Raw genomic sequence first — 27,995 nt, 5'->3', positions numbered from 1 at the left:
GATTATTAGAGTTTCTGTGGTATTGTCAGTTATCTTGTGTGTATTATTTCCTGAAGACCAAGAACCTAATTCTCAGCTTCCCCCCTCACACCACAGGATCTCATGAGAGAGAGAAGAACATTTTATAGCTCTCAGTGGGTGGACGTGTGTGTGTGTGTGTGTGTGTGTGTGTGTGTGTTAATCAGACCCTCCTCAGGTCCTCACGTCAGCAGGGGGATGGAGGTTGAAAACCGGCTCCCCTCAAAACCTCCTCACACACACACACACACACACACATACTCGCATACCTCCACTCTTCCACTCTTCCTCAGCGGTGGAAACCCATTATCTTAGCCGGACGAAGGTAAGAGTTTCAGCTCACAGACTCGTAGAGTAATGTCCCCAGCTCTCAGTGGAGAGTTTACTGTAAATGAAAGGAGTTGGGCTGTTTTTTCGCAGATGTTGCTGAGCTCCTCTCTGCTCGTGCTTCTCGCTGCTCTCTCCAGCTGTCAGGCGGAGGTAAGTTCAGCTTTAGTTTGGTCGCTTTTCTTAACTAAACCAGGAATAACTCTTATGAGTTGAGCTGTATCCTAAATAAAAGCACTGAAGTGGGTTATTTTAGTAGCGATGCTGAAGGAACCACTACGGGTCCCCTGGAGCACCTTTTAGTGGCTTTTTGTGGATATGGGAGGACGTAGCTTACAGTTTAGTCCTCTTTGTGCTACATCTGCCTTTAGTATGTGGGAATGGTGTGTAGTGAAAGATCTAGTAGTAGTTTTATTATGTATTTTTTATTATTTTTATTCACAGTCTTATTTGGATTTCTCATGTTTTGTTAAAAACCGACCAAGAAATCCAGTAAAAAATCATTTCTGGAAATGTATTCAGATTTGTGCACATGCTCACAGGACCAGACAACACATGGACACAAGGACATGTAACATTTCAGATATGGACAGAGACGTACCCCTATCATGGAAGTTTCTTCACATGTCTCATATCTCTGCCCATTCATGTTGCATTTCTCCACACCTCTAAAGTTCAGTCTTGGAAGTTGAAGCTTTCTGCTTTTCAGGATTCGAGTCATCCCAAACACATTCAGTGACGTTAAGGTCTGGACTCTGGGGTGGTCAGTCCATTGTTCTGACACCACCAGCATCTTCAGTCGTTCCCAGCAGTGCATTTGGGCTTGTTTTCTTTCTGTGGAAGTTTTTCCCAACCTTTTCCCAACCTTCATTTATTAAATCAAACTATGTATAGGGTATGTATAAGATTCCTGTCATGGAGACGGACTATTTAACCAGGCAAAGAACCATTTAAACTTGCTTTATATAGAACCACTGACTTTGCTAGAGAACTCTTGAACAGAGTGTGTCTGAGAGGGTGCTATTGAACTAATGGGGACAGTTTTGGTGGTCCACCAGATCTGGCACTTATGTTAGGAATCCCATTCCTCTGTATATTATAGTCCGACTATCTTTATCTTATTACAGATAATCTTCTTTATTTTTTTTTCTTTGGCCATTTTTCGAGTTTTGAGAGGCAGTTAAGGTGTGTTTGGGGAGTTAGATGTGTGAATGTTGGTTCCTCTTTGAGGTGTAACTATGTCAGTGACACCTTTGGGAACACCTTTTGTTGGGAGGACAGCTGTAACTTGTTAGTGTTTAGATTGGAAGGATGGAGGAGTTGGAGTGGATGTAGGCCGCCAAAAACAAAGTGTGGACAAGGTAAATACTGCTACACCTGGTGTAGAAGGCTTCTGATTATTGGGCCTCATTTACCAACTGTTTTCACAAAGACTTTGACATTCTCCAATGTTTTCTTACGTGGGATTTGTTCAATGTATGAGCTCAATGCTCATGATGCCCTCATTAAGAGCATAGGTCTGAACAATCCTGCAGTTTAAAAACACAGCATGAATCTTATCTTGACTTTTTGTGGACATGGACTTTTCAGGAACGAGACCCTTTACAAAAACAAATTTAAGACCATTTTTAGGATGATATCGATGAATGAAGCCAAGTGTTCTGTTCAACATATGCAACATATGCAGTTTTGTATTATTGAATAACTTGTACAGAATATCTGTTATGACTGGACATTGTATAAAAGAAGGGTAGTCTCTGACTTGTGCACTGTACTGTACAAGCCAATAACCTTTTAGGAACTTTTATTCAAGGGTACAATCTTACAGTCTTGTTAGTGTCTCCTAAATGCATTTTCATATCTTAAAGAATGAAACCCAGTAGAGGTGCAACAACAATGCCCAACTGAAATCACGATACACTGATGCAGAAAATGGGCAGTTAATTCTGTTTAATTCTAAAGTACGGTTTGAACAGTAAGTCTGGTCACCAACTGGCACCAATCAACAACCCACTCCAGCATGTATGTGTCATGACCTCACTCTTTCAGCCTCCTAGGCCTCCTAGCCTCTAGTCTCTTTCGATAATTGTCGCTTTTCCTTCCTTAAATTCTGTTCAAGATGAGGATATCAAATTGTGAACTCGGTACCATGAATCAAACTGGATTGTCTTTGACTCTAAACAGCAATAGAACCCTTTTTGGTGCTACATAGATCTCATTTATTAAGCACGTTTCATATAGTACCATCTACAAAATGTTTTCCACCAATCTTTACTATAGAACCCATGAAGAACGCCCTGTTTCAGAGCACTGGTTCAATGTATACTCATAGGACTTTGAGCAGATAACTGTAACTTCTAGGGGGACACTCTTAATCTCATTCATGTTTTTAACTTTGGAAGTAGAAGCTGCTGTTGTGACTTTCTTTGCTTTGACCTGTTGGTGGTCATTCACCCCTGCTGTGACAGTGACGCTCTGTGAGTTGCTGGTCAAGTTTATGGTGTTTATCTGCTTAATTAACTTGCTGTGTGGCCACAGGCTTGGTCAACTCTGTGTCACTGCCCTGAGAGCAGTTGAATCCACTAAACATGGAGCTGCTAAAGCCAACAGGAGCGGCTAACTGAAGAGAGGCTCGTATACAGCTGGTGTTTGTGTTAGCAGGCACTGATGGAGTTACTGCTTAATGACGTTATGCTGCGCCCTGAAACAGATGTAGAGACTTGTATACCTAATACACACTCTCTAAGTCTCTCTCTCTCTCGCACTCTCTCTCTCTCTCTCTTTTTATCTGTGTGTTTATCTCTCCCTTGTCTTTGACCATTCACTACACTCACTTACTCTGCTCTCTAATGATAAGTTCCAGGTGTTTCTCTCTCTGTGTGTGTGTGCTGAACAGCTGGTGTTGAGTCAGTCAGCTGGTCTTTTGCAGCGTTCAGGTGTTGACAAACAGCAGAGTTTGGCAGACGCGCAGGCCTTTTCATGTGGGTGCCGCCAGGCCCGTTAAACACGCATACCTCACTCGTCCCTTTTCATCAGAGACTGGGCAGACAGGGCTGAAACTGAAATGGCCTCCAGCTCATCACACTGCACTGCAGGCCTTCAGCTCATAGCTTTTGCACCCTATGAGGTGCCCTATATGTAGCAGGGAAGCGTTTGAAGGATTCAGCTCATAAAGCTCTAACCTTTCAGTGATTGCAGCATCCTGTTTTCTGAGGAGACTAGGTTAGACTTCTTGGATTTTGACATTTTGTTTGGATGATGTTGGGCTGGACTGGATGGTGTTGGGCTGTGTAGGAGGCGTCATGCACGTCACTTAGGTAGCTTGTTGTCTCGTAGTTCATACTCCTGCAGCTCAGCTCAGTTCTGGAGATGATTATTAAAAAGAATAGCAGTTCTGTAAAACAATCAAGAGTGATGGGGGGGAGGGTAGGTCGTCTCTGATTCCCCCCTTGAACAGGTTTTTGTTTATTAGAAGAATGCTTCACCCAAAAATGGTGGACTGCAGTCAAGCTGGTGGGGTACCCAGTCTACCAGATAAATTGTGTAGTGTTATTAAAATATTAGTCTGAAAATATATCATTGTTTATTTTATTATGTAACGTTACATATTTGTCAATGTCCTGCAAAAATCTTGTATCTTCAAAATGGCAGCTTTACAGGAGAAGGAAAAACATCATCACTTTCAATGGAAGTCAGTGATTTTATTAGCATTTCCATTGGTCCATTCACTATGACATTTTGACACAATGTAAAAAACAACTGCCCAGTTCAAATAATATCAAAACGTACAAGCAGGATAAACCCTTATTTAATACTCTTGTTTTCGAGAAAAAAAAAACAGCAATGAATGAGCGGGTATCTCAATACATTTGTCTATATAAAATAGTTAATTACATAGTTAGGGATCTAGCATCCCTTACAGACAGGTTCAAGCCTGACCAATTGTTTTGGTCTTAGTTCAGTGTTAAAAAATGACAAAACAAAAACATGGGATTTGTTTTCATAAAAACAAAACATAGCGCTGAGCTTTCATTGATTTCAGGTAATCAAAAATGTCTCCAGTTTCCACTACCATTGAATTCGAAAGAACTGTTTCCCACATGTTCATCCCTGCTGTCCATGTTGTGCACTAGCTAGTCATTGTCGGTCCTCATAGCTTTGTGCCTTTCGGCACTACAGTGTGACCTCTATCAGATAGGAGGCCTGGAGTTATGGGCCTGTCAGACGATGGACTGGAATGGTGGAATGTCACCCACCTTTTCTTTGACTGACAGCTTCCGTCCCACCCCCAGGGCCCATCCATCTCAGGAGACGTCAACAAGTTCTTGAATTATTAAAAGGTGGACATGGGCTAGCTGGCACACTCTTATTAAAAACAAGAGCTGATGTAAAATTCATGAACGAGGAGACATCGCGCTCGCAGGAGAGATTGACAGCGGGTGGAGACAAGTGATAGAAGGCTGTGGGCTGTTTTGCAGCAACGCTGAAGAAAGAGCAGCTATTTTCTAGCACAGTGAGATGGAGATTAGAGTTCAAAAAGGAAAGATGCAGTTGGGAAGACTAATTAGTAAATTCACCACCCATTGCTGACGCAGGCATTGAGCTGCACAAACAGCTTGTATAACCTCCATAGAAAAGCATAAAGCATTGCCAATAGAATAGGATGCTCTGGAGCTAAGGCCAGCGCTGGGCTGCAGAGTAGTAAAATGGTGCGTTCTTTGGAGTGACTGAGATCCATACAAACCTTGGGACATTTGTGATCCAGAACGAATCATCCAGCATCAGGATCTGGCCTCATTTATGCAATGCTGTATGCAATTATATGCTCACATCAGTATGCCAACATATAGTGTAAAGCCTTCACTGGGGAATAGATGTTGCTCCCAAGCTCCCTATTTATGTCCTCTATTTCAGAAGAAATGTTGGATGAGCAGGTGTCTGCAAACTTTTGGACATTTAATGTGCTTAATTCAAGTATGGTTTGAATTCTGATGCTTTGACAGATTCAAAGGGGTCAACTTACGACTCTTTCCCCTCTTTAATGATGTACAGAGAGGAGACTGCCATTAACACCAGGGTTCAGCCTGTGTGACAGACTGTCATCTATAGAAAAAAACATTTGGTAAACCATTACTTCCCTCTCTCAATCCTGCATTGTGTCTGTCCATGTTTATAAATAACAGTGTAACATGCAGTTCCACAAACAGCATTAATAAATCAGTGTTATTACTGGTGCCATAGAATGCATTTCTTTAGTATTTTAGTTGTTGTTTAATGTATAAATTATAGGGCATATGACTGTGGTTGGGGTGAAAAATGCTTACATTTACAACCCTGTTATTTCGCTTCAGAATAAAATATGCTGTTTGTCTTTTTATGAAGGGCTCTCGGGGGAAAAACTGATAAGCTCTGCCTTTATTAGCTGGTTTATGGCACCAAGACAGCTTACAGGAGCTGCATAGCATATCGTGGCATAACTTAGCATAGATAAGCATAGAGTCTTACCAAGATGCTTGCAGTGTTGCAGTCCTCTCAGTGTCCAGTCCGTGTCCTATACAGACAGTGTGCTATAAGCTGGCTGTTCAACTGGGTTAGCTTTTAGCCTAGCTCCTGCTTGCTTCACCAGACTCCAGGGTGACATTTTCCTGCTGCAACCTCCTGTTGGCCCTTTTTGGACAGTCCGTCTTCTTTGTCTATCACTAGTGTTTAGCCTTTTTAGCCTTGCTTCCATACTATTCCAAAGTCTGGAAAGGGCTATGTCACTTCCATGTATCATTCTTTAATTATGTAACTATGCCAAGGTACAGTTTTCCATTCTTTCAGCCTTTACCTTTGTGATTTAGGCGTGTGGTAAGTTAATTTGACCTCTATGTAGGATTTGGTGTTTTATGAACCAACCTGAGGCCTTGTGGAGATATCTTTGGCCTCCACTGTAGACAAAACTGTGTTTTTGTGTTGGGGTGGGCGTTGAGTGAGCGTGAGTTTGCTAATGTGCATATGACTGAAGAAAAAAAGCCCATCTTTAACAACAAAATATACAAAAGCATCTTTAATCAGACATTCCTGTTAATGTTGATGTTTCAGATGTTTTAGGTTCTGACCTCTTTTTCAGCCTCATGCTTCTCCTTACTGCTCCGTTTCTTTGTCTCAGTTTGTACCTACCTCCCATGACTGGCATCGCTCCCAGACTCTGAATTAAGCGCCCTGCATGCCTCATGCACTTACTTAGCCAGGATGTGCAGCAAAATATGTGTGTAAGCGAGCGAGAGAGAGGGAGAATGAAAGGACCGACTTACCAAAAAAAAAGTCTGTTTTAGAAAGTGGGTTAATTGCTAGCAGGAGTGAAGGACACACAGTCTGACTCGGAGAACACTGGTGCAACTTTGGCAAGCTTTACGGTTCCATGTAGTTCTTGTGTAGTGAAGCTTTAGAACATGCTTTATCAATCTGCCAGACCTACAGGTTTGTGGTTGACGTTTTCAGAGAGATGCTGTTAGTGGAAAATAACATACTGTGAGTTATCATATTCCAAGATGTCGCTAAAAGGCCGAAGTCTTCTTGTGTGACTGGTGTAGAAAACATTGTTGAGGAAAGCACAGCTAATGGAACTAACGTTTTCTCCATCTCCTAACATCTGTCAGCTATTACTCCTACCACTCCAGCCTCCCCCGAGACTAGAGCAAACATGCAGCGAGCAAGAATGAGAGGGAGAGAGAGAGAGAAAGGGAAGGCAGGCACAGAGAAAGAAACCGGCAAGGCAGAATGTAGGACTGCTGAGGCTATTAAATGAATTAGCTGGGATAAAAGAGAGATGTCAGGAGAATTCCAGATAAGAGCTTCACTCACTCTGTCCTTCTGTCTTTTTCCCAAAGCACCGGTATTACACTTTGAAACAAGACTGGGGTGTTTTTTACCCACATATTCTTTCTCTAGATTACACCACTGATCTCCCCCCTACTTTCTAGCCCTTCTATTTAGATATGAGACACTGGCGTCTTTCCCCTATTCTTCTTCCGCTCCTCCATTGTTTCGTTCTGCTGGAAAGCTTGTTGGAGATTCAGTTCAGTAAGACAGGATTTTGGAGCTCTATAGAAAAAGTATTAATAAAAATAACCATAATAAGATCTTACTGTAAAGGAGATTTGGTTCACACCACGTCAAAAGAAAAAATGAGACAAGCAGGACGCTTGGGCGAGGAATAGACTCTTTGTGCTATTGTGTTTCCAACAATGGCTGAATATGCACGTTTTTACTATGGTGGGAACGACTGTTTCTGTGCTGATATGACAGAGCTGTTACAGGTTCTGTAAGGGGTTATAGATTTAACCTGGCTTTTGCAAAATATAATCCGCTTTGGCCTTAAAGATCACAGAACAGCTGTACTGCTGTTACCAGGAGTGTTGGGGAGTTATTGAAGTGTTGAGGAGTTATCGGAGTGTTGAGGAGTTATAGGAGTGTTGGGGAGTTATAGGAGTGTTGGGGAGTTATTGAAGTGTTGGGGAGTTATAGGAGTGTTTGGGAGTTATAGGAGTGTTTGGGAGTTATAGGAGTGTTGGGGAGTTATTGAAGTGTTGGGGAGTTATAGGAGTGTTGGGGAGTTATAGGAGTGTTGGGGAGTTATTGGAGTGATGGGGAGTTATAGGAGTGTTGGGGAGTTATTGAAGTGTTGGGGAGTTATAGGAGTGTTTGGGAGTTATAGGAGTGTTTGGGAGTTATAGGAGTGTTGGGGAGTTATTGAAGTGTTGGGGAGTTATAGGAGTGTTGGGGAGTTATAGGAGTGTTGGGGAGTTATTGGAGTGATGGGGAGTTATAGGAGTGTTGGGGAGTTATTGGAGTGCTGGGGATTATTGGAGTGCTGGGGAGTTATTGGAGTGTTGGGGAATTGTAGCAGTGTTGGGGAATTGTAGGAGTGTTGGGGAGTTATTGGAGCGTTGGGGAGTTATTGGAGCGCTGGGGAATTATAGGAGTGCTGGGGAGTTATTGGAGTGTTGGGGAGTTATTGGAGTGTTGGGGAGTTATTGGAGTGATGAGGAGTTATTGGAGTGTTGGGGAGTTATAGGAGTGATGAGGAGTTATTGGAGTGATGAGGAGTTATTGGAGTGTTGGGGAGTTATAGGAGTGTTGGGGAGTTATTGGAGTGTTGGGGAGTTATAGGAGTGATGAGGAGTTATTGCAGTGTTGGGGAGTTATAGGAGTGTTGGGGAGTTATAGGAGTGATGAGGAGTTATTGCAGTGTTGGGGAGTTATTGGAGTGTTGGGGATTATTGGAGTTTTGGCAAGTTATTGGTCATGATCATGGTCTTTTTTTCTTATTATTAACAGGTTGTTCTGTATATGTTTTTTTTTTGAGAAACCCACTATACAGGGCACCCATGTCAAAAAAAATAGATTATTTACATACCAGTCTAAAAGGCACTACATTAAAACAGTAAAAGAGTGTTTACAAAACGGTCATGTACAAACAAATGACTACAGCTTGGCCATCTTTTTTAAATTATGTTCCACCACATGGTAGTTCAATTTTGGTAGGTTGCAACATTGTGTCATTGTGTTAGTATGTATATGTGTGTGTGTGTGTGTGTGTGTGTGTGTGTGTTGTAGGCTTGAGAAATGTTCAGTCTCCACCTTTCTTTGTGTGAGGCTAATTTAAAACACATGTGCTCAGCCAAGCTTATCTCCATGAGACTTTACGACTGGGGCCCTTACATGCTGATTGGAAACCACTGTCCTGGACCTAAACCTTAACCTTAACTGTGATAAGAGAAACGACACAGCTGGAGTCACATTTAAAGGAGAAACTGAAGGCAAAAGCAGTGGAATTTCTGGTAAAACATCCCTTTTTACATGGCATCACTCTGAGCTCTGAGTCATCTGAGTCAACTCTTAAATGACCCCATTTAACACAAATTCAAGTTCTGGGAAGGCCTGAAGTAGTTATACAGTACTGTGATGCCTATAAGAGTCATATATGCAATGGAAGAACGGAAGAAAGTCTTTTTTTATGTGCAATTAGGCCAACATCTGACTAACCCGACTAATGTTTTAAACATTACATATTTTAACATATTACTTCTTAATTTCTCTACAGCAAGAGAAATCCAGTTGCCCATGATGGGGGAGTAATGCTGGAGTGATAAGTATATAGTATTTATTGGCTTATTCCAGGCCTTTTTTGTGTTTCTGAATTTTCAGTCTCGTTTTTGGTGAAGACATGACATGTTCACATTCCTCAGAGGGATTGCTGGCATGTGGTCTTTTCTTCCATTCTCCCTCCTCACCCCATAGGCCAGTGACAGCTGTCCTAATACAAACCCCTCACACCCTGGGTCATTGGGTCTGTGGACATCGCAAACTGGCCCTGTGTGTGATGGAGGAGGGGGGTGGGTGGCATTTTGCTCCCTGTTTTACCATCTGCAGCTGCTGATTGCTGATTGCTGAGTCAATCAGGCACACACACACACACATACAGACCTGTTTAATCAACAGACAATCTATGAATGTAGTACCCTATTTCGACTTTTATCTTCTCTTAGTGCTCCCACAGCCCCTCACACTCCACTGACCTGGCTAGGAATGTGAGGAATGTACTGTCTGCTCTCCCATTCTGGGACAGGGCTCGCTGTGTGTATGTGTGTGTGATGGCGCAGGAGACGACAACCCTACTTTTCACTACATTATACTGCAAAAATTCAGGAAATTGAGGCTTTTCACATACACTGCGTATTTGTTAGCTTGTTATCCTGTAGTATTGTTGCTAGATGCTCCAGTAGTCATATACAGAATTCATAGCGTCTTTTACATTAATTTCTGGAAATGAATTACACAAACTCTTACCTCTAGAAAAGTAGTCCCATCTCTGAAATAATGTTATACAGCTTTCCAAACACCGTACTATCAAAATACGCTTCTCGATAAAACAATTATTGACATACTTAGGAAACTATAGGAAGATTCGGTTGATAAATATTGGAGTATTCCTTGAACCCCCCAACCCCTGACCAAACTTAGGCTGCAATAACTCCTAATGTCTTTTATTCATCACTAACTAACAGTGTTAGCCCTCCTTTGAGCCCTCACACCCAGCTGACCCGAATGACCTTTGATGGAGTGGTTGAGGCATAGACATGCTTTGTGTGGGTCTGCATTCTTTCACCCCCCCCCCCCACACACACACACACTCCTCCAGCGATAGGGTCAGCTTTTATGGCACATTTAATATCCTAAGTCATAATATGTCAGGAGCATAAGAGTAGGCATAATTGATCTAAGGTCAGCAAGCCCCTCGGACATGCTAAGTATATTTTATTAGCATATAAAAAGTGGTAGTCCTGGATCAGCACATTTACTCTGAGAAGGTCAGAGAGCCGTGGGACATTTCCAGGGTTCGCATTAGAAAGCAGCAGCCACATGATCGACTCAACACTTCATAGATCTGTACGGAGTACGAACAGACAATTACACAGCCGTATCACAATATCATGACCACCTACCTAATAGAGGGAACCCCCACTCATGGCTGTATTGGGTAATGGAAGGTATAGAGGTTATCTGGACCACTGTGGCATGTCAATTGCTCTTGCATCAATGGCCTGTGGGTCCCCACTGTTATGCCATTGTGTGCAAGTCCATTTTCGGCACACCTTTGCTACGATCGCTCTAGAACGTCCCAAGAAGTTAGCAGTTTTAGAGATGTTACTACCTTAGGAACTGCTAATAGGATTCTGATATGGTCATAATATTCTGGTATGATTGTGTATGTTGCTCTTATATGTCCTCTAAGATCATAGTCTCTCTCATAGTCGCCAACTGAATTGTATTGATGTTGTCTGAATACTTAAAATTAGTATAGGTTTTCTTATCAGTTGGGTCCTAGTACTAGAAATTAAGGCGGATCCAGCTATTTCACATGCTTAAATTGTTATTTGACATATAAATAGTAAGAATTTGACTTTGGTTGGGGAGAAAATGCTCAGATGCCGTTTTACTAGCCTATTTACCACCCTGTTATTTGAGGTGTGATTGTGGGAAACAAATTACTGATTAACTCTGCTCTAATTGGCTGGCTTATGTCACCACAACAACCCATAGTAGCCATATAGCATAGCATAGCTTATCATTGTGTTTAGCACTTCATTGTAACTAGATTTTTTGTATCAGATAGTCTTACTGTCTTCTCTGTGTACTCTTAGTGTCCAGTTAACTGCGGTCAACTAGCTGAAGAGATTGAAGTAGGGTCTGCTAGGTTTAGCTTTTAGCCTAGCATGATCCCCTGGCTTCCTTATGTCGGCCTTTCTCCTACCAGTGCTTCAGCTGTTAGCGTAAGCGTTAGCTTTTAGACGTTATCACGTCTCTTTCCGACGAGTAGCTGTTGCTTTGAGTTACAAAAGGCTTTTACTAGAGGGCTGGATGTATGTACATTTTGGAGAGTGAGTCAAGACTAAGGGTTTTGGGATTGGCCAGTTTTACAGCTGTGTTTAATGTACGTGGGTTTTGCTTTTGGTGGCACGCAACACTGCTTGAGGTTCATGGTTTGTCACCTCCATGTACCAAACTCTTATTCTTCAACTATGCCAAGGTTTCTCATTCTATGGCACCTGTAAGCTTTCAGTGCATTCAGATTTTTAGATGAGAAAAGGCCGGTCTTCTTTCAGAACGCTGAGTCTGAGTCACTGAGGTGAAGCAGACAGGATTAAAGAGGACTGACAGCACGTCTGTATCGCATCAGCATCAGTGTAATTAGGACAGTTGAAAGAACCACGAGTTGTGGCTTGTTAAAACCGTGATGTTATCACCAGTCTGGTTTAGGGCCTTACGCACTTGTTTGTCCAACCTGTTTCGTATTTGTTGTCTTTGTGTTGGTGGCCAAAACACTTAATCAGGATTAGAGCCCCTCATGAAATCAGCACTGCTGCGGTGTGCCGCGTTCATACACACAAGCCAATCCACAGACTCACACACACACCACAGTTACAGGCCTTTAGATTTAATCTTTATGAGTCCTATAAAGTACATTTTGCCATTTTGAATGTTTAAAGCAGCATTATGAAAAACTTATGGTACTTTTTGCTCATGGGCTCTTCCTACAGGGGGAGAGTGGAATTCACCAGAAAAGCATGGGTGTGTGGCTCAAACCATGATTTACACTTCCTGACTGTAGGGGGAGCCCAGGAGCAAGAAATATCAATTCTCACATAATGTTGCTTTACAGCACATCCATCCATATTAGCAAATACACACATTACACTTAGTGTAACAGAGCTCAGTGTTGAGACTGTCAGCAGACACAGAGCCGTGATTATTAATGAGATTAGTAACATGTCTTGGCTGATCAGCTACATTTGGAATAAAGAAGCAACTCGTCACTCAACCATTTGTTCAAGTGGTCTTAAATGAGTGTTAACTGATTAACAGCTGTAGCTGTCTGATTTTTGGTCAGGGAGTGCTCTGGCCGGGTGAGACGGTGGTAGATGAGTGTGAGAGTCACGGGTTTGGAGCTGCTCCTGCATTCCTCTCTCTTTCTGCTGTGGTAGAAATGTTTGCTCTTTCATTTCCTCTCTTTCATTTCCTTCGCTTTCACACTCATGCCATCAGCCTGCAGGTCCAGAGAAAACGTCTGGCAAGCCTCATCTGTGTGTGCGTTTAATGTCTGACTGAGGGAGGGAGGGAGGGAGGGAGGGAGGGAGGGGGGGAGAGAGAGAGAGAGAGAGAGAGAGAGAGAGAGAGAGAGAGAGAGAGAGAGAGAGAGTGCACCTGCCAATTCATATCAAGCTGTTCTTTTTTCAGCTTTTTTCTAACATAATCCCCTTTTCCACAGCGCCTGGAAACTCTGACTCTTTATTTACCGTCAGTCCGTTCTCCCTCAGTGCAAAGGTCAGAGTTGAAAAGTCTCAGGGCACAGGCAGATGGTTCCATCTCTTTCAGTTTGTCCCTATGCTTTACACCAGATTTCACTTTCATGCTCAGCCTCTTTGGCTAAATCCTCTTAATGCTAGTGTGTGGTAGAGTCTAGAGGCCTAGAAATGCTCTACAGTGCATCAGTCTGAAGGTGTCAGTCTGTATCAACTGCAGTGGATTTGAGATGTTCTAACAACAAATGTGCACACAGGCTGTTGTCAAACAGAAAAATCAAAGAAAACCTGGTTGGCTTTAGGGTGGTGCTACTGTCTAAGCGTCTAGAGAGTGTGAGTTTGAGTGTGAGTCTCAGCAATGCTACAGGCATCTATGGTTGAAAGCTAATTCTTAAGGATGCCGAAACTCAGTTCAGTTGTAAGGTCTGATCTGAGATTTACACCCCTCTACAGTACCCGCTCTACACCCACTTTGCCTTCTAATTAACCGAGTTCAAGCAGGTGTGTTTGAGTAGGACAACTACCAAACTTTGCTGGCCCTCGAGGACTGGGGTTGTGTACCCATGCTCTTTGGCATTGCTCCTTTTAAAGCTCCTTTTATTTTGAAGAGTGTAGTGAGAATTGCTGCTACACTGCTACATCCACAAACAAACCTCAGGCAGCAGACAGCTGTTTATGACCGTATGTGTTTGCACAATTGTCTGGCTGGCCGGCCGTTGTCATAGACACTCTTTGAAAGGGCATAATGTCTTTGAGTAACTGTGTGGTGAGTGTGGCTTCAGGAAGGGTCTAGAGAAACAAACACCTTTTGGTGCATCAGCACGGCAGTTGTTCATGAAAAAGGCAGTAACCCCGTAACTTGACCTCTGAAGGCCAGTTTCCAGACCCAGATTAAGCCTAAGCCTTGTGTAAATGCCATTTTACACCACTTGTATTATTATAGTTTAGTGCAGAACAATGCCTAATCCCTGACCATCACTGGCCAGTGTTTAGCTGCTACATCAAGCATTCACCATTATATAAAAATATATTCATTTTAATAGAGGTTTATTGAATTAGCAGCTTGTTTTACAGTAATCATGATATGATGTTTTGTTCATATCATAGCCTTATTTCCAAATAGCATTAGGGAATTGAGTTTTAGCCTTACAGAGAACAGAAGCTGAGAGAGCATCTGATCGGTTGAGGTCCATTCTAAATTACAATCACAGCACTTGGCAGTGAAATACTAGGTTTTGCTTTGGTCACCATTGTTCAAGTGACAGGTTTAGGTAGTTTTGAGTGAAAATAAGTCTAAAATATTGCTTAAATTTAGCTATTTATTTCATTTATTTCAAAATGTTAAAATCAAAACAAACAAATAAAGCAGTAATTGTCCACTAAGCAGGGTGTCCAAACTATTGCGAATGGCTGTAGAATAAAAGTCTGGATTCATCTACTACTGGAGGTAGACTAAGGACACAAAAACAAGTTGACATTGTGTGTATGTGCCATCTGCTGTGCAGACATGTGGACCTCTTTGTGCATGTGGGTGTGTGTGTGAGGGTATGTGCAGGGGTATTATTATGGTAAGCTTCAGGCTTCAGGCTCCAGACGGACACTCTCTTTTCTTAAAGGCCAGAGGTCAACAGTTCTGGACCCCATCTGGAGCTGAGTTAAAGAGATACTATGGTTGAGCCTGAATGACTCAGAGAGCACTATAATTCAGCAGCACACTTCTCTCTGTGTGTGTGTGTGTGTACGTAGACATTCATTGCAAGAGAAGAGGCTAATAATAGCCACACCGAGCAAAGGCAACTGAACCACTTTCTGTGTTATGGAAAGGAGCCGCACACTCAGTGCTATACTGTTTACTACAGCTGCTTTAGGCCTATCGATTATATTAGTCATTCAGTAACCTACCACTTGTTTTTGTGGATTATTCGAATAATAGTTTCTTTAAGAAGACCAAACATTACAAAATACAAAATTCAACCTTAAAACAGAGGCACTCAGAGTTTAGTGTTATTGGTGGGCTGAGGGCCGAAAAGATTGCGTGCAAGCTAGTGGTGTAAAAATAGCAATATATCAAAGTATGTTTTAAATAGTTCTTAAATAGTATTGATATTCTTAATAAATAGTTCACATATAATGATTAGTAGCAGGTTCATTTAGTGTTTAAACCCCGACCACTAGATGGCAGTGTTGTATTTAGAGCCTGCTGTTCCCTACCTTGACAGTTTTCCTAAAATTTTATTAGTTTCGCCTATGTACCCCTGAATCACCAGGTTTTTGCCAATACACAGCCCTAGTACAAGCATATAAAGCATATACATACAGAAAAATGTATTGTATAACATTACAGTAGATTGTTACTTAATTGATATTTTAAACAAGAAAGTAGAAGTTACATATAGTATAAAATACTGTATAGTATCATATGTTTGTCCTCTCATTGGCTGAGGTGCTGGGGTTAGGGTAACTGTCTGTAGGACAAAATCAAAGGCCAGTTTTGGCCTTCAGGCTGCACTTTGTGCAGCCTTGCTTTAAAAATATATGATTAAAAACTATGTGGGTAAAAAACGGTGTTAAATCAGGAACAGCAGTAGAATAAAAAATGCATTTTCATAAATTGATCAGGAAAAGTCATTTTCATGATTTTTTAATTGATTAAATAATTATGTAATCAAGTAATTATGTTGAATTAAGCAGTCATGACTGCAGTAAACTCCTTATTACTGAAAACCAACAAAGACAAAAAAGGCAGACACTGTGGTAAATAAATCTTACACTGCCACCCAGGGGCTGGTCTGTGGAACCTGGGACCTCCAAAATCTTGGCCTTTTTTCTATTACTTTCTGAAATACACTGATTTAGCCTTAGAAATTGAACCCCTAGTCTTTTCCCATCATGGTTATAACCAAGGAACAACACATTTGCTATAGATGTAGTTACTGATTAGCAATCCTGAGTGTAATAAGCATGAGGGGTTAAACAAAGTTTGAGCAAACATTAGCTTTTGTCTGAAAGGAAAAAAATGCTCTGGTAAAAGTCAAAGGGCATCCTGTCAAAGTGACTACACTTGGTAATGTGCTCTTAAAACACTAGTTGGCAGACAAGACACTTTCATATTCACATAACAACTTGTATTTTGTGACATGCATTAAAGGTATATGTAAATATTTCTGCATGTAATGAGCAAAACTTGTGTGTGACCTATGTGTTTGTTTCCTTGCAGGAGGTGAAGAGTAAGAGTAAGGTGTGTGCCAATGTGTTCTGTGGAGCAGGAAGAGAGTGTGCTGTGACGGAGAAAGGAGAACCCACCTGCATGTGTATTGAGGTAAAAACCTAAAACATACTGGGGCCCACTCCTCTTAGCAGAACTGCTTCAGCACAGTGACATATTTAAGCCTTCATGCAGGAACTGAGCATTTTAGAAGGGCAGTATCAAAATGGTTTAGGGCCAGACTTTGAATAGACCATTCAAAAAGTTTATAATTTTAAGGTAGATCTGCTTTTGTACTGTGTATCATTGTCTTGTTGCATGACCCAACTGCCCTTCAGGGTCAGCTCATATACTGAAAATAAAAATCATAATAAATATTTTTTAAATTACAAAGTCGTTACATCTTAAATATATGTTGAATAAATGTCCAATAAATATTTAATAAAGATATGAAAAACATCTCCTAAACAAGATACAGCAAAGGATCCAATTGCATGGAAGGAGGAGACATGCCTTTTAAACAAAGTAACTATTTAACACAGTAAAAGCTATATTCCCAAACCAGTATTGAAAGTTTGTAACATTGTTACCATAAAAATGTAAAAGAACACAGGTTAACATGCTTTTGGTTGGAAAACCCTTAAAAGGATAATCATCCAGGCCTCATCCAGCATGCAAACTCTAAATCAACTCAGTGACAAAGCCAAAGGGCCAATGGTTGCCAATAAAACATATTTGCACCATGCCAATCATGACTACTAAGCAACTGCCAGCACTAGACCAAACTACACAGGTTCATCAATGCATTTTTGCACCCACCACCCAAGAGTTTTAAATAATATATATATATAAAAAAATAATAATAATAATAAAAAAATATATAATAAAAAGCCAAACTGTACATACCTCTTAACATCAGGGTGGCCTACAAAGGAGTAACACATTTACCTAACAGCCAAAACTGAAAGCACAGCATTACTACAGTTAGATTAGGCAAACCAGTTATCTCAAATCAAATAAAGACCTCCCTTTTAACCAAGACGCAAATGCACAAAGAGTCAAACTACCATCCTAGTGGCTGAAATCAGTATTAAAGCAAAGATGCCCCCCTAATTAACCACCTGCAGCTGCTTAATGAGAAAGAGGGGTACTGTGAGCCAGAAAGGACAGTTTAGCTACAGAAAGCCAGAAGGGACATTCCCCTTTTCTACTATGGGGAAGCACTGCTTCCTGCTACAATCATATGTTTTCAAATAAACATATTTTTAAAAATATGTGGTGTATATGCAATATATGCTTAAGTATATTTTAGTGTGTGAAATGTGAAAATTTTGGAATTTCAAATGCAAAAAATACAGTTCATATATATAGATTCTCTATACAGGGTAGTTTGTCCTGTTGAGAACAGATTTTATTCATAATAAAAAAAGAGTTTTCTTTATTGCCTTGTAGTTATTTTTATGTTCAGCATATTTAAGCATGTGTGTGTGTGTGTGTTTGTGTTGGACCTCTGCAGCAATGTAAGCCCCATAAGCGTCCCGTGTGTGGCAGTAATGGGAAGACTTACCGCAACCACTGTGAACTTCACCGTGATGCCTGTCTGACCGGAATCAAAATACAGGTGGCCCATGATGGACACTGTGAAGGTGAGTGTGTGTGTATTGCATCTTTATCTATTGAAAATATTTAATGTAAATTGATTATTTATGCTATACTTGCTATTATTTAAGGGATTTATACATACATACAGTTTTAGTATTCGTTTGTTAGAGATAGATAAAAATCAACCAAATGTTGATTGTATTTGGGGTAAAGGGAAATGTTCATGTAGTTCTGTGGCTTGGAGCCAACTGGAGCTGAGGCTAACCATCAACCAAAAGCATTACAGCTAGTGTATACTGTAGCTGTCCTCCAGTAAACACAGCGTCTGTTTGAGTCATAGGTGAAGAGACTAGTACTTAAATGGTAAGAAAATTTGAGGACAGGTTGTTTTTTTTGTTTACATCTAACTCTGAACCCGCTGCCCCCCTTATTTATCTTTTTTCCCTTTTCTCATTTCCAGAGAGAAAGACAGACAAGGTCGCTGCTAGCCCAAGTGAGTACACACACAGCTGTCGCACTGCACGCTTCTGTTCTCAGTAATGGAAAACCAGGAGCATGGAAAATTAATATCCGCTAGTGTTTCTTATGCCCTGACCCTGGTTCTGAGTATTAGTAGCTTTGAACCATTCCGTGGGGTCCTCATTCTTCACATTTTTTCACTAAAGCACCATTTATTAAAAGTATCTTTTCGGGAGATGAGGTATTTCTATATTAAAGAAGTGCAGTAATGGAATGGGAGTGATGTTGCATTTGGGGTCTGTGAAAGGTAGGCTCAGATCTACCAGTGTTTATGACCATGGACGTCCAAAACTTAGACACACTCAACTACATTACAACACATCTACATTTTTTAATGGAAAACCATACTTTACACCATTTTTTAAATAAAAGTGTGATGTAGTACATAAACACTGTTAAAAAAAGTTCCATTCATGTTCATACACGGAAATTAAGCTGCAAAACCTAGAAAGTTTTGAATCAGCTGTTTCTAAAAAGTCATGAGGACCAGCTCATTTCCCTATCTCAGACTATTCAGCCTACCACAGTTTAGTCATGCCCATTCTTGTTGCGTTTCTCAGGAGTGTTTCAGCTTTTGGTGCTTTTTTAGGGACAAAACAGGGCAGCCAATCAGATTAGAGGTTATTTACATAGATCAGTCTTAAAGGCACAGCAACAGAAACAGCCTGTTGAATTCTAAGGAATGAAGAAAGGTTGGAAAATGTGTATTCGTGTTTAAAATGTTCCCTTTGCTGCCAGATGGCTTCTTGTTGATCAAGATTCAGTGGTTTTGTGTGCCTGTTTGTTTAGTTGTGTGTTACCTGGCGGATCGTAACGAGTTGAGGAGTCGTGTGATCGAGTGGCTGCAGACCGAGGTGGTTCCTGATGGCTGGTTCGCCAAAGGCTCAAACTTCTCTGACGTCCTGCTTAAATACTTCCAGGTGTGTATCTCTGTGTGTATATAAGGACGTATACAATTTATATACACCTTTTAATTTATTTAAATTATGATCATATCATAATTTATATCAAATATTTTTTTTCGTCTAAATTCCGATTTGGAAATCTTTGGTATCAGCTGATACCGATCTGAGTTTAAAAACTATGCTTTGCTGGAATCTGTTTATAACTGAAGCTCTTCACTTTAGATAAGCATCGTATGAGCAAAGTCTGTCAGGTTTAGGAGTAGCCAAAGCAGCACTGAGTACTGAGCAGTGTATAGTAAGGTATGTATGTATAGTAAGTTCAAATAATCATAATAGTAGTACTGCTGAGTAAGTGTAGGTGCGTATACATGTGTCGATGTGGGGGATGTGAATGGCAGCTGTGTGCTTTAGTCATCCATTGCAGTGGCCTCCAGACTATTTGCTTTGTGTGGTATCTTGCATATTTTTTTTGAAGCTCAGCAAATATTGCAAATTCACGTTGTGCCACAGACTTTTGGCTCTTGGAGGGATTTTATTTGGGGCAGTGCGCTAGGCCATTTCATGTGGTAGCTTTAAGGTTTTATTTTCATTGAAACATTGGCCATAGTAAAATGTTAGCATGTGCTTTCTATTACTATGTAAAAGAAGCATAATGCTACCTTTATTGTTGGATGCGCTATATTTAATAATATAATAATAATTAATAATATTTAAATAAATGAAGCAAAATCTATCAGATGTGATTCTGAAATATTAGTTTCTTACTCATAATTAAAAAGATGAAGATTAAGCTGAAGATGGACCGATGACACATGGTTTTCAGAAACGTCTGCTTCCATGGAAGGGGCCTGTCTGCCGCCCCCATTTGGTACACAGCACCGCTTACGCAACTGTTTTAAAAACTGCCCGCTAATGTGCACACACCACACGCACAAGTGCAGTGGGTGACGCCATTTTGCTTGGTCACTGTAGTCTTTGTAACTTGCACACTTGACAGTCCATAAAGTCGTCATCTTTGTAATTTGCACCTGACAGCCCATAACAACATGCAATAAAGTTAAAGGCAGTAGCTTTACAGCTTTAGTACCAGGTGTAGCTGTAGCTAAATACTACATGACAGCCAAGCATTGCTTCAGCCCTTTGAAACAATACACAGTTCAGTCTATCCACGTTGTCCCTTTTGAGCCTTCTTGCACCAATGCAGGATCGTTTTAGGACATTGTGAGAGACATGGCGACAGTAACTGGTCCTAGGTCGGTGTAAAAGCTGTGGTTTCTACCAGCAGCTCTAAACAAAAGCTCTCAGCTTGAGAACAATCCAGTGGTTACTTGAGCGATGCCAAGAATCACGGAGGAACAGTGGACATGTGTATGTGAAAAAAGGAACATGCAGACAGACACCTAAATTATTCAGCATGTATTATATATAAATGCATTATATATTATCCAGCATGTATTATATATAAATGCATTATATATTATCCAGCATGTATAATATATAAATGCATGCAATTATATATAATATGAAATAAGTTTGTTTTGTGAGAGACGTGACAAAAATGTACCCTATCTGTCTATTTAGCCAGATAGCTAACTAGCTATGATCCATATTTGACCTAAAATCTTATCCTTAAAGATCCTATTAGGCACATATTATGTTCTTCAAGATTATTTACATTTGGGAGAAGTTGGAAAATTGTGTAAATTAGTTGTTTTGTAGCTACAAGGTACAGTTCAAGTAAAAAGGCCAGAGAGCATGAAGTGTCTGGTTTTCTGTCTCCTTACAGAGCTACGATAATGGAGATGCACAGCTAGACTCCACAGAGCTCCTCAATTTCATCCAGCACAACGAGACAGCTATCAACATAACCTCATACACAAACGAGGAGAACAACCGCCTGCTGAGGTAACACACCACTTCTGACCATTTTAAATCAGGAATACGATCAAATACAAATCAGACTGATCTGATCTGGTTTCACGCATTTAATACTTATTACTATTTGTGTCATATAATACTTACACTGTGTCCAAAAGTATGCAGACACCCCTTTTAATCAGTAAGCTCTGGGTTCTACTTCAGTCTACACTCATTGCCGATACAGGTGATGGTTCATTTGCACACACAGCTGGTATAATCTCTATAGAAAGCATCGTCAATAGTATTTCACACTTTCTTGGGCAGCAGCACATGAGCTGACGCTCACCCAGTCCTGGGCCAAGCGTCAGTTGGTGGAGTATAAAGCCCCCTAGAACTGAGCTGTTGAGTAGGTTCTGTGGACTGATGGAGCTCCATCCAGTTGTGAGCCAGAACTAATCATCCAACATGAGTCCTGTAGTTTCAGACCTTACTACTGCTCTTATGATTGAATGCAGTCAAATCCTCACAGCAAGGCTCCAACACTGAGTGTAAAGCACTCTCAGAAGAATAAAGGCTAGTACTGCAAGAAGAGGGCAAACTCCCTATTGATACGTATAGCAACAACAACAATAATACACTTAATAATAGCAACAACAACAATAATACACTTAATAATAATAACAACATTAAGAATAATAATAACAATAACAATAATAATAATATTGTTGGTGTTGTTCAGGTCACAAGCGTCAAGTTTCTTTATCTAAGAGCTGCTTCAGTGATGCAAGGTTTTGTTTGTGCAGCCCTTTTCAAATAATGATATAACTCACAGCCTTGATACGTGAGCCCTATGGTGCACTGACCCAAACATTCTGTGTATCCTTTGCTCGTCTGTTTGTGTCTGAAAGCCTTTCTAAGTTTAGGGGGGTAACATGCAGGATTGTGCAAGGATTTAGATTTCAGTGTGTCACTGCTGTTAGAAAACCTAATAATCCTAAATGTAAGAATCTAATCCCATTTATTCGGTTAATCCCCAATCACTGTGCACTGACACTGTTCTTTTAAAAGCTACTAGCATATTTTCATGCTGGAAAGGAATGAAATAGAGAGACTGTAATGTCTCAGCAACAATCTAATTTACACATTTTTCTCATTATCCAAACTGTATGCTTGTCCAGATATAACCCAGATACAGAACCTATATACACTTTATACTAAGTCTGTTTGACATGACATAAAAACTCGAGGCAGCTTGAGGCCAGCATCTAATAATTCAGGCATACAGTTTGCTCCTTACTAATTGGTGGGTATGAGCACCATCATGTTTTGCGCCATTAACCTTGTAGCTGCAGTCCAGCACATCTTAAAGTAAAGGTTCTGGTCTGCAATTAGATCTATCTTGCCTAAGTAATTGAAGGTGTTTTAAATGGTTCTTTGAGCGATGCTATCGAGGAACCGTGTCTGTAATCAAGAGTAAGGTGCTACTTGAGGATCGCTGGTTCAAATCCTGGGTCAGCAGCCAGAGCCACAGAGAGCACAGTTGGCCTTGCTCTATCTCCACATCACGCCAGTGAGATGCTGGCCGGCACAGGTGTCTGCTATCTGATGAATCGGAGCTGGGTACCCGGTGCTTTCCTCCAAGCGCGGTGGCTGGTTGCACATGTGTCAGTTCTCACCCTCCCAGTGTCTGGGGCATTACATGTGGTAGGGGGGAGAGTACTAATGAGTTAATGAGCTCAAAATTCTTTGGCATTGTCTATAGAATCATCTGAAGCAACATTATTTTTAGAGTGTATATCAGCACATATTCTCTAAAAAGAAATGAAAAAAAAATACTAAATGGATTAAGTATTGAATCTGCATTTACAAGATATGTATGACCAGTATACATAACACATGTTCTTGCTAAGAGTGATGTTCAAAGGCCTTATTAGTAGCGAATAGCTAAAACAACATTATCTCTGTTGGCTGTTTAATCTTATCACTGAGTTCATAAACCATAATGATCTGAACTAACTGTCCCCACAGGACACAGGACTTTACGTTCAAACCCATCAGATTTCACCCTAGTTTTCTTTTGGGTCTTTATACATTGTGACTATGCCAGTAGTAACTGTTCTAGGCCTAAAAAGGTCATTTTCGTCGGCATGATTTGTAAACAAGTCTGTGAAGAAAATGTGTATTGTGGTTCAGCTGTTTTTGAGAAACATTATACATTATACATTTTTTTTGGCTTAATTTGTATCCTGATGACAACAATTCTGAAGTGCTCTGAATGTGCATTGGTCTGGAAAGTCTGACGGGAGCCTACATTAAAAAATGCGGATATACTTGTGTGTGTGTTTTAGGAGTTTGTGTGTGGATGCCCTGATTGAGCTCTCAGATGAGAATGCTGATTGGAAACTGAGCTTTGATGAGTTTCTGAACTGCCTCAAGCCTGGCTTCAACCCTCCAGAGAAAAGTAAGATACCTACGGTCTTCCATCTGTCGTGGGTTTATTATGACTGTAGTAAATCAATTATTAATTTTAAAAAATCATCAAAACCTCTTATTACACAACATTTTTTACATGATTTTCAAGAATATAGCCCACTCACAGTGAGAACTAAGTCAGGCTAAAGAACAGCTTCCACACAGTGAAAACCACACACCGCTTGTCTAATCACTGTAAAGAAGTGTTCTCTGGAATAATGGTGGTGCTTCATCCAAAACTTTTGGGATGATTTTGGGGAGTTAGGGATGAGGTGGGGTGGTGATCTTCCTGACCTCACTAACGCTCTTGTTGCTGAATGCAAGCAAATCCTCACAGCAGTGTACCGAAATCTAGTAAAAATCTATCTCTGGACAGTAGAGACAGCTACTCCAACACCCTCCAATACCCTTGATTTCAGAAGCTCTGATTACTGGCTTACCAATATAATGAACAGCCTTATACAGTATACAGTATATCATCCAGCTCAGTAAGATCCACCCTGTCCAACACTTATCCTAGTTTTGGGTGCATTATTGAAATGGCATATTTACAGACCTACAGATACATGTTTGAAAGGAAGTCAATAGGGCATGTAATTTAAAGGGTACTTGGGGCAGAGTGAGATCACTGATGGTTGTTTATTTCTTTGTGTTCAGAGTGTGCTCTGGAGGATGAGACGTACGAGGATGGAGCTGAGACGCAGGTGGAGTGTAACCGCTGTGTGTGTGCCTGTGGGAACTGGGTCTGCACTGCTGTGACCTGCGACGGTTAGTGCAAGCACTGGTCCAACACCAGTTTGCCTTCCGTTTCTCTTTTTCTGTCCTTCAAGGGACTGGAAAGCTGGTCCTTGGTCATTGCCAACATTGATTTTCTGTTTCGTAGCGTCGTCTCTCTGGTTGATCTACTCTCTGGTCTACTTTTCTGTCTAGGTTCAGAGAAGACGCCTCCTGTGGAAGAAACAGAGGGCGCAGATCAGGAGATGACTGAGGAAGAGTGGTCCCGCCGAGTGGCCGAGCTCAACAAACATCAGGTCTGAACTTTGCCACATTAGAGTTCTCTCTCACTTCATTGGTGGTGGCTCAGTGGTTAGAGCGCCGGGCTATCGATAACAGGGTTGTGGGTTCGTTTCCCGGGCTTGGCAAGCTGTCACTGTTAGGCCCTTGAACAAGGCCCTTTACCCTCTCTGCTCCCCGGGCGCTGGAGTTGGCTGCCCACCGCTCTGGGTGTGTGTACTCACTGCCCCTAGTGCACTTGTGTGTGTGTTCACTACCACAGATGGGTTAAATGCAGAGGATACATTTCGCTGTACAGTGACAAATACATGCACCTTTATTTTAATGAACTGTTTATTAGAACTTCAGCGGGAAGAGTCAGGAGACTGGATCTCTGGATACCATGTTTAGTTGTATGCATATAAAGAGTCGTGCACAGAGACAGCTTGGTCAGTCTGTCGTCAGTCCAATGAAAACACAATAAGGGAAGAAGGGAGAGTGTGATTGGAGATGATAAATGGGGGTGAAAGGTGAAGGTTGTTGATTTTTCAGGATGAAAAAAGCAGACAGTAAAGTCCAGAGAGTCAACGTGCACAAGCATAGATGAAACCATGTGACATTCTCTCACTTCAAAAGTCCAGAAAGATTCCCTTTGTTTTCTCAATGTAATTTCCTAATGTGAAAAACCTTTTTATCTCACTTTAGAAGTCAAGAATTATTGCTTATTTTATTTTACTTTGAACCTTTTACAGTATCAGTCAACAGTTTGGACACACCTGGTTGAATGTGTGCTTTTTTTGTTTGTTTGTTTGTTTTATAATTTTCCCCTGTACTCTCCCAATTTGGTACTGCCAGTTAATCCACTCGTTCGTAACTCCCCCTAGCACTAGCAATGCTTCCGACTTGAGGAGAGTAAGGACTTAAAAACGTGTTGCCAGTCGCCTCCTTTGTTCAAGCAGCCAACACGCTCAGACAGAGTCCCCAGCTCCACCACAGCAGCTATCACAGCTAAGTGCCAACAACGCTTTTAGAGTGATCAGGGGAGAAAGTGCCATCTACCCACCTGGCGAGAGCACAAACAATTGTGCTCTCTCACACTCCCGACACTGATGGCAAACCTCTGGGTCGTAGTGCCAGAATACGGTCACCCTAGCATTTGGATCAAATCTTTTTAAGATGATGAGCAGCAGCATCTTAAAGCAACCAGGTGTGTCCAAACTTGGGACTGGTACTGTATGCAACCACACTGTGAATGGCTATAAATGCCATTACACATATAGATATAGGTATAGATGGGATGCTGCCACTGTTCTGTTCTGATACCAGTACTGAATTTTTGATTACTGGTCGATTCTGGACGATAGATAAGACAGGAATTAGATATAACAAAGACTTTATACACAAGTGCGGTATTTAAATGTGTTCATCACCTGCCATAGTCATATCTGAGCATGTTCTGGAAGACAGAAACGCATTCACAAGTCATATCAAACAGAAGTATCAAACACAAATGTAGTATTAATAGAAATAATCTGCACTTATCTGCACTTGATTTAAAGAGCAGTCAGAGAAATAATGAATATTAAATGAAAATTCCTCAAATAAAATGAATACAATTAATAAAATATTAATGCTGGTGTTCGATTTTGCAGAAATTACAGGTGATAAAATAGAAATACATAAATATTTGTGATTTTTGTGAAGCACTTGGATTATTACATAGGAATTTACAGTATTGTTTTTCTATACCTTTTCTTTTTTCTTTTTTTCCCTTAGGAAACTGTAGAGAAGATGAAAGTGGACACAAAGGAGGTTTAAGAAGAGAGCGAGATGATCCAAAACATAACAAGAGGACAAGAGTGAATGTAACTAGTCCTCCAGTCTGTTTCAGTCCACAGTAGTGACTGGATTTGTACTGTCCACCAGCAAAGACGTGGTCTTTCTATATACTGTTTTCTATCATTGTCTTAATTATTCTGATTTTTCAGTTAGTACTGTTTTAATGTTTGTGTTTAGAATTTGATCTTTAACGTGGATACTGTGTGATAGGCCGACTGTCTGTTTATGATTTGCCTTTTAAATTGTGCTGGATGTTTCCATCGCGAGGCTCAGCATTAGTGGGAATGCTGGGTTGAACTTGAACTGATCGCTATCAGCCAATGCACAGCCAGTGCTGATGTAGGATCCATATAAGCACTGACGAAGCACAGACCAAACTGTTACACCAAGGTAATTAAGCTCCTTATCAGGGGACAGGTTATTTTGTGCGTATTAATTAGCACCTGACATCAATATAACATCAATAAATGACGGCATATGCTTATAGGCCAGGCTCAACTTCACTGCAAAGTAGAAAATCTGCCTTAAAACCCCCTTTAGCCTACAAAGCCATATACCTTAAGAGAACGTAGTGGGCCAAGACGAGATCTCAAGTGAGGACACAGCAGATTCATGGTGTCTTCAGATTCGCAGTATTCTTGGATACTTGGAACATGGTATGATTTATGCGGATTTCTTAAGTATTCATTATATAATGACTGAATGTGTCATTACAGAGCAGCCGTTGAACTACATCTATGAATCTGTAGTTCTGGTTTCTGGGCAGGCCTTACCCACACCTTTTACAAACTTTATTAAGTGCCAGTGATTCTCCAAGTATACATATGCTTCTGTACCTCATGTACCTGTATTTTCCCCTTTCTCTGGTGAACTGTGTAGTTTGCATTTACTCATTCATTCAGACCCTACAGTTGTCCTACAGCACACCTGGCATACTCGTGCCAATAAAAATGAGTACTGTATTAAAAACACCAACAGCCCTCTTGTATGACTATTTTGTTGTTCATTTCATAGAATGGCCACATTCATTCATGACGCTAATAAGTAGCAACCTTTGGAGACCAAGCGCTATAAGCACACATGATCAACACTGGACATTCTTTCCCTCCTCAGAGCCTCAGAGGATCATGCAATACACACAGGAAATGTGCAGCATACTGTGCTAAGTGCTATGCATTTTAAAACGATCAAAAATATATCATTTACCCTGCTATTTATATCCAATTTCTACAGCACAGGTTTTTTATACATAAAGTGTGACATGGAAGTGGCTTTGCAGCTCATTCCTTTGGGTTCAGCAGGCCGACGTTTTTTCCAAAAGATGGTGCAATTGATGCTCAAACTGTTCCATTACTGAACTGATGAATCCACACCAGCAGTAGCTCATGAATGTATATTGCAAACCTT

At 40.8% G+C, this 27,995-nt stretch overlaps 1 protein-coding gene across 1 annotated transcript; it reads left to right on the top strand.

Moving 5' to 3' along the window:
* The first annotated feature begins 8 nt into the window (after positions 1-8).
* Positions 9-27,557, top strand: fstl1a (follistatin-like 1a). The gene is made up of 11 exons (XM_072657809.1): positions 9-343; positions 439-498; positions 16,411-16,512; positions 17,915-18,044; positions 18,461-18,493; positions 19,309-19,439; positions 21,211-21,329; positions 23,633-23,745; positions 24,414-24,524; positions 24,687-24,787; positions 26,526-27,557. The coding sequence occupies exons 2-11, from the start codon at positions 439-441 to the stop codon at positions 26,565-26,567; spliced, it is 942 nt and encodes a 313-aa protein (XP_072513910.1). The 5' UTR covers positions 9-343; the 3' UTR covers positions 26,568-27,557.
* Positions 27,558-27,995: the final 438 nt, after the last annotated feature.

The sequence above is a fragment of the Salminus brasiliensis genome, chromosome 15 (assembly GCF_030463535.1).
Source record: "Salminus brasiliensis chromosome 15, fSalBra1.hap2, whole genome shotgun sequence".
Classification (NCBI taxonomy): domain Eukaryota; kingdom Metazoa; phylum Chordata; class Actinopteri; order Characiformes; family Bryconidae; genus Salminus; species Salminus brasiliensis.
This window is presented reverse-complemented; position numbering and strand designations above follow the sequence as displayed.

Bases quoted from the DNA above. Each gene is read 5' to 3' on its own strand.
- fstl1a (XM_072657809.1), top strand. From the start codon at position 439: ATGTTGCTGAGCTCCTCTCTGCTCGTGCTTCTCGCTGCTCTCTCCAGC. The intron at 18,045-18,460 runs GTGAGTGTGTGT...TCTCATTTCCAG, and splicing joins CCATGATGGACACTGTGAAG to AGAGAAAGACAGACAAGGTC. The intron at 18,494-19,308 runs GTGAGTACACAC...CTGTTTGTTTAG, and splicing joins CAAGGTCGCTGCTAGCCCAA to TTGTGTGTTACCTGGCGGAT.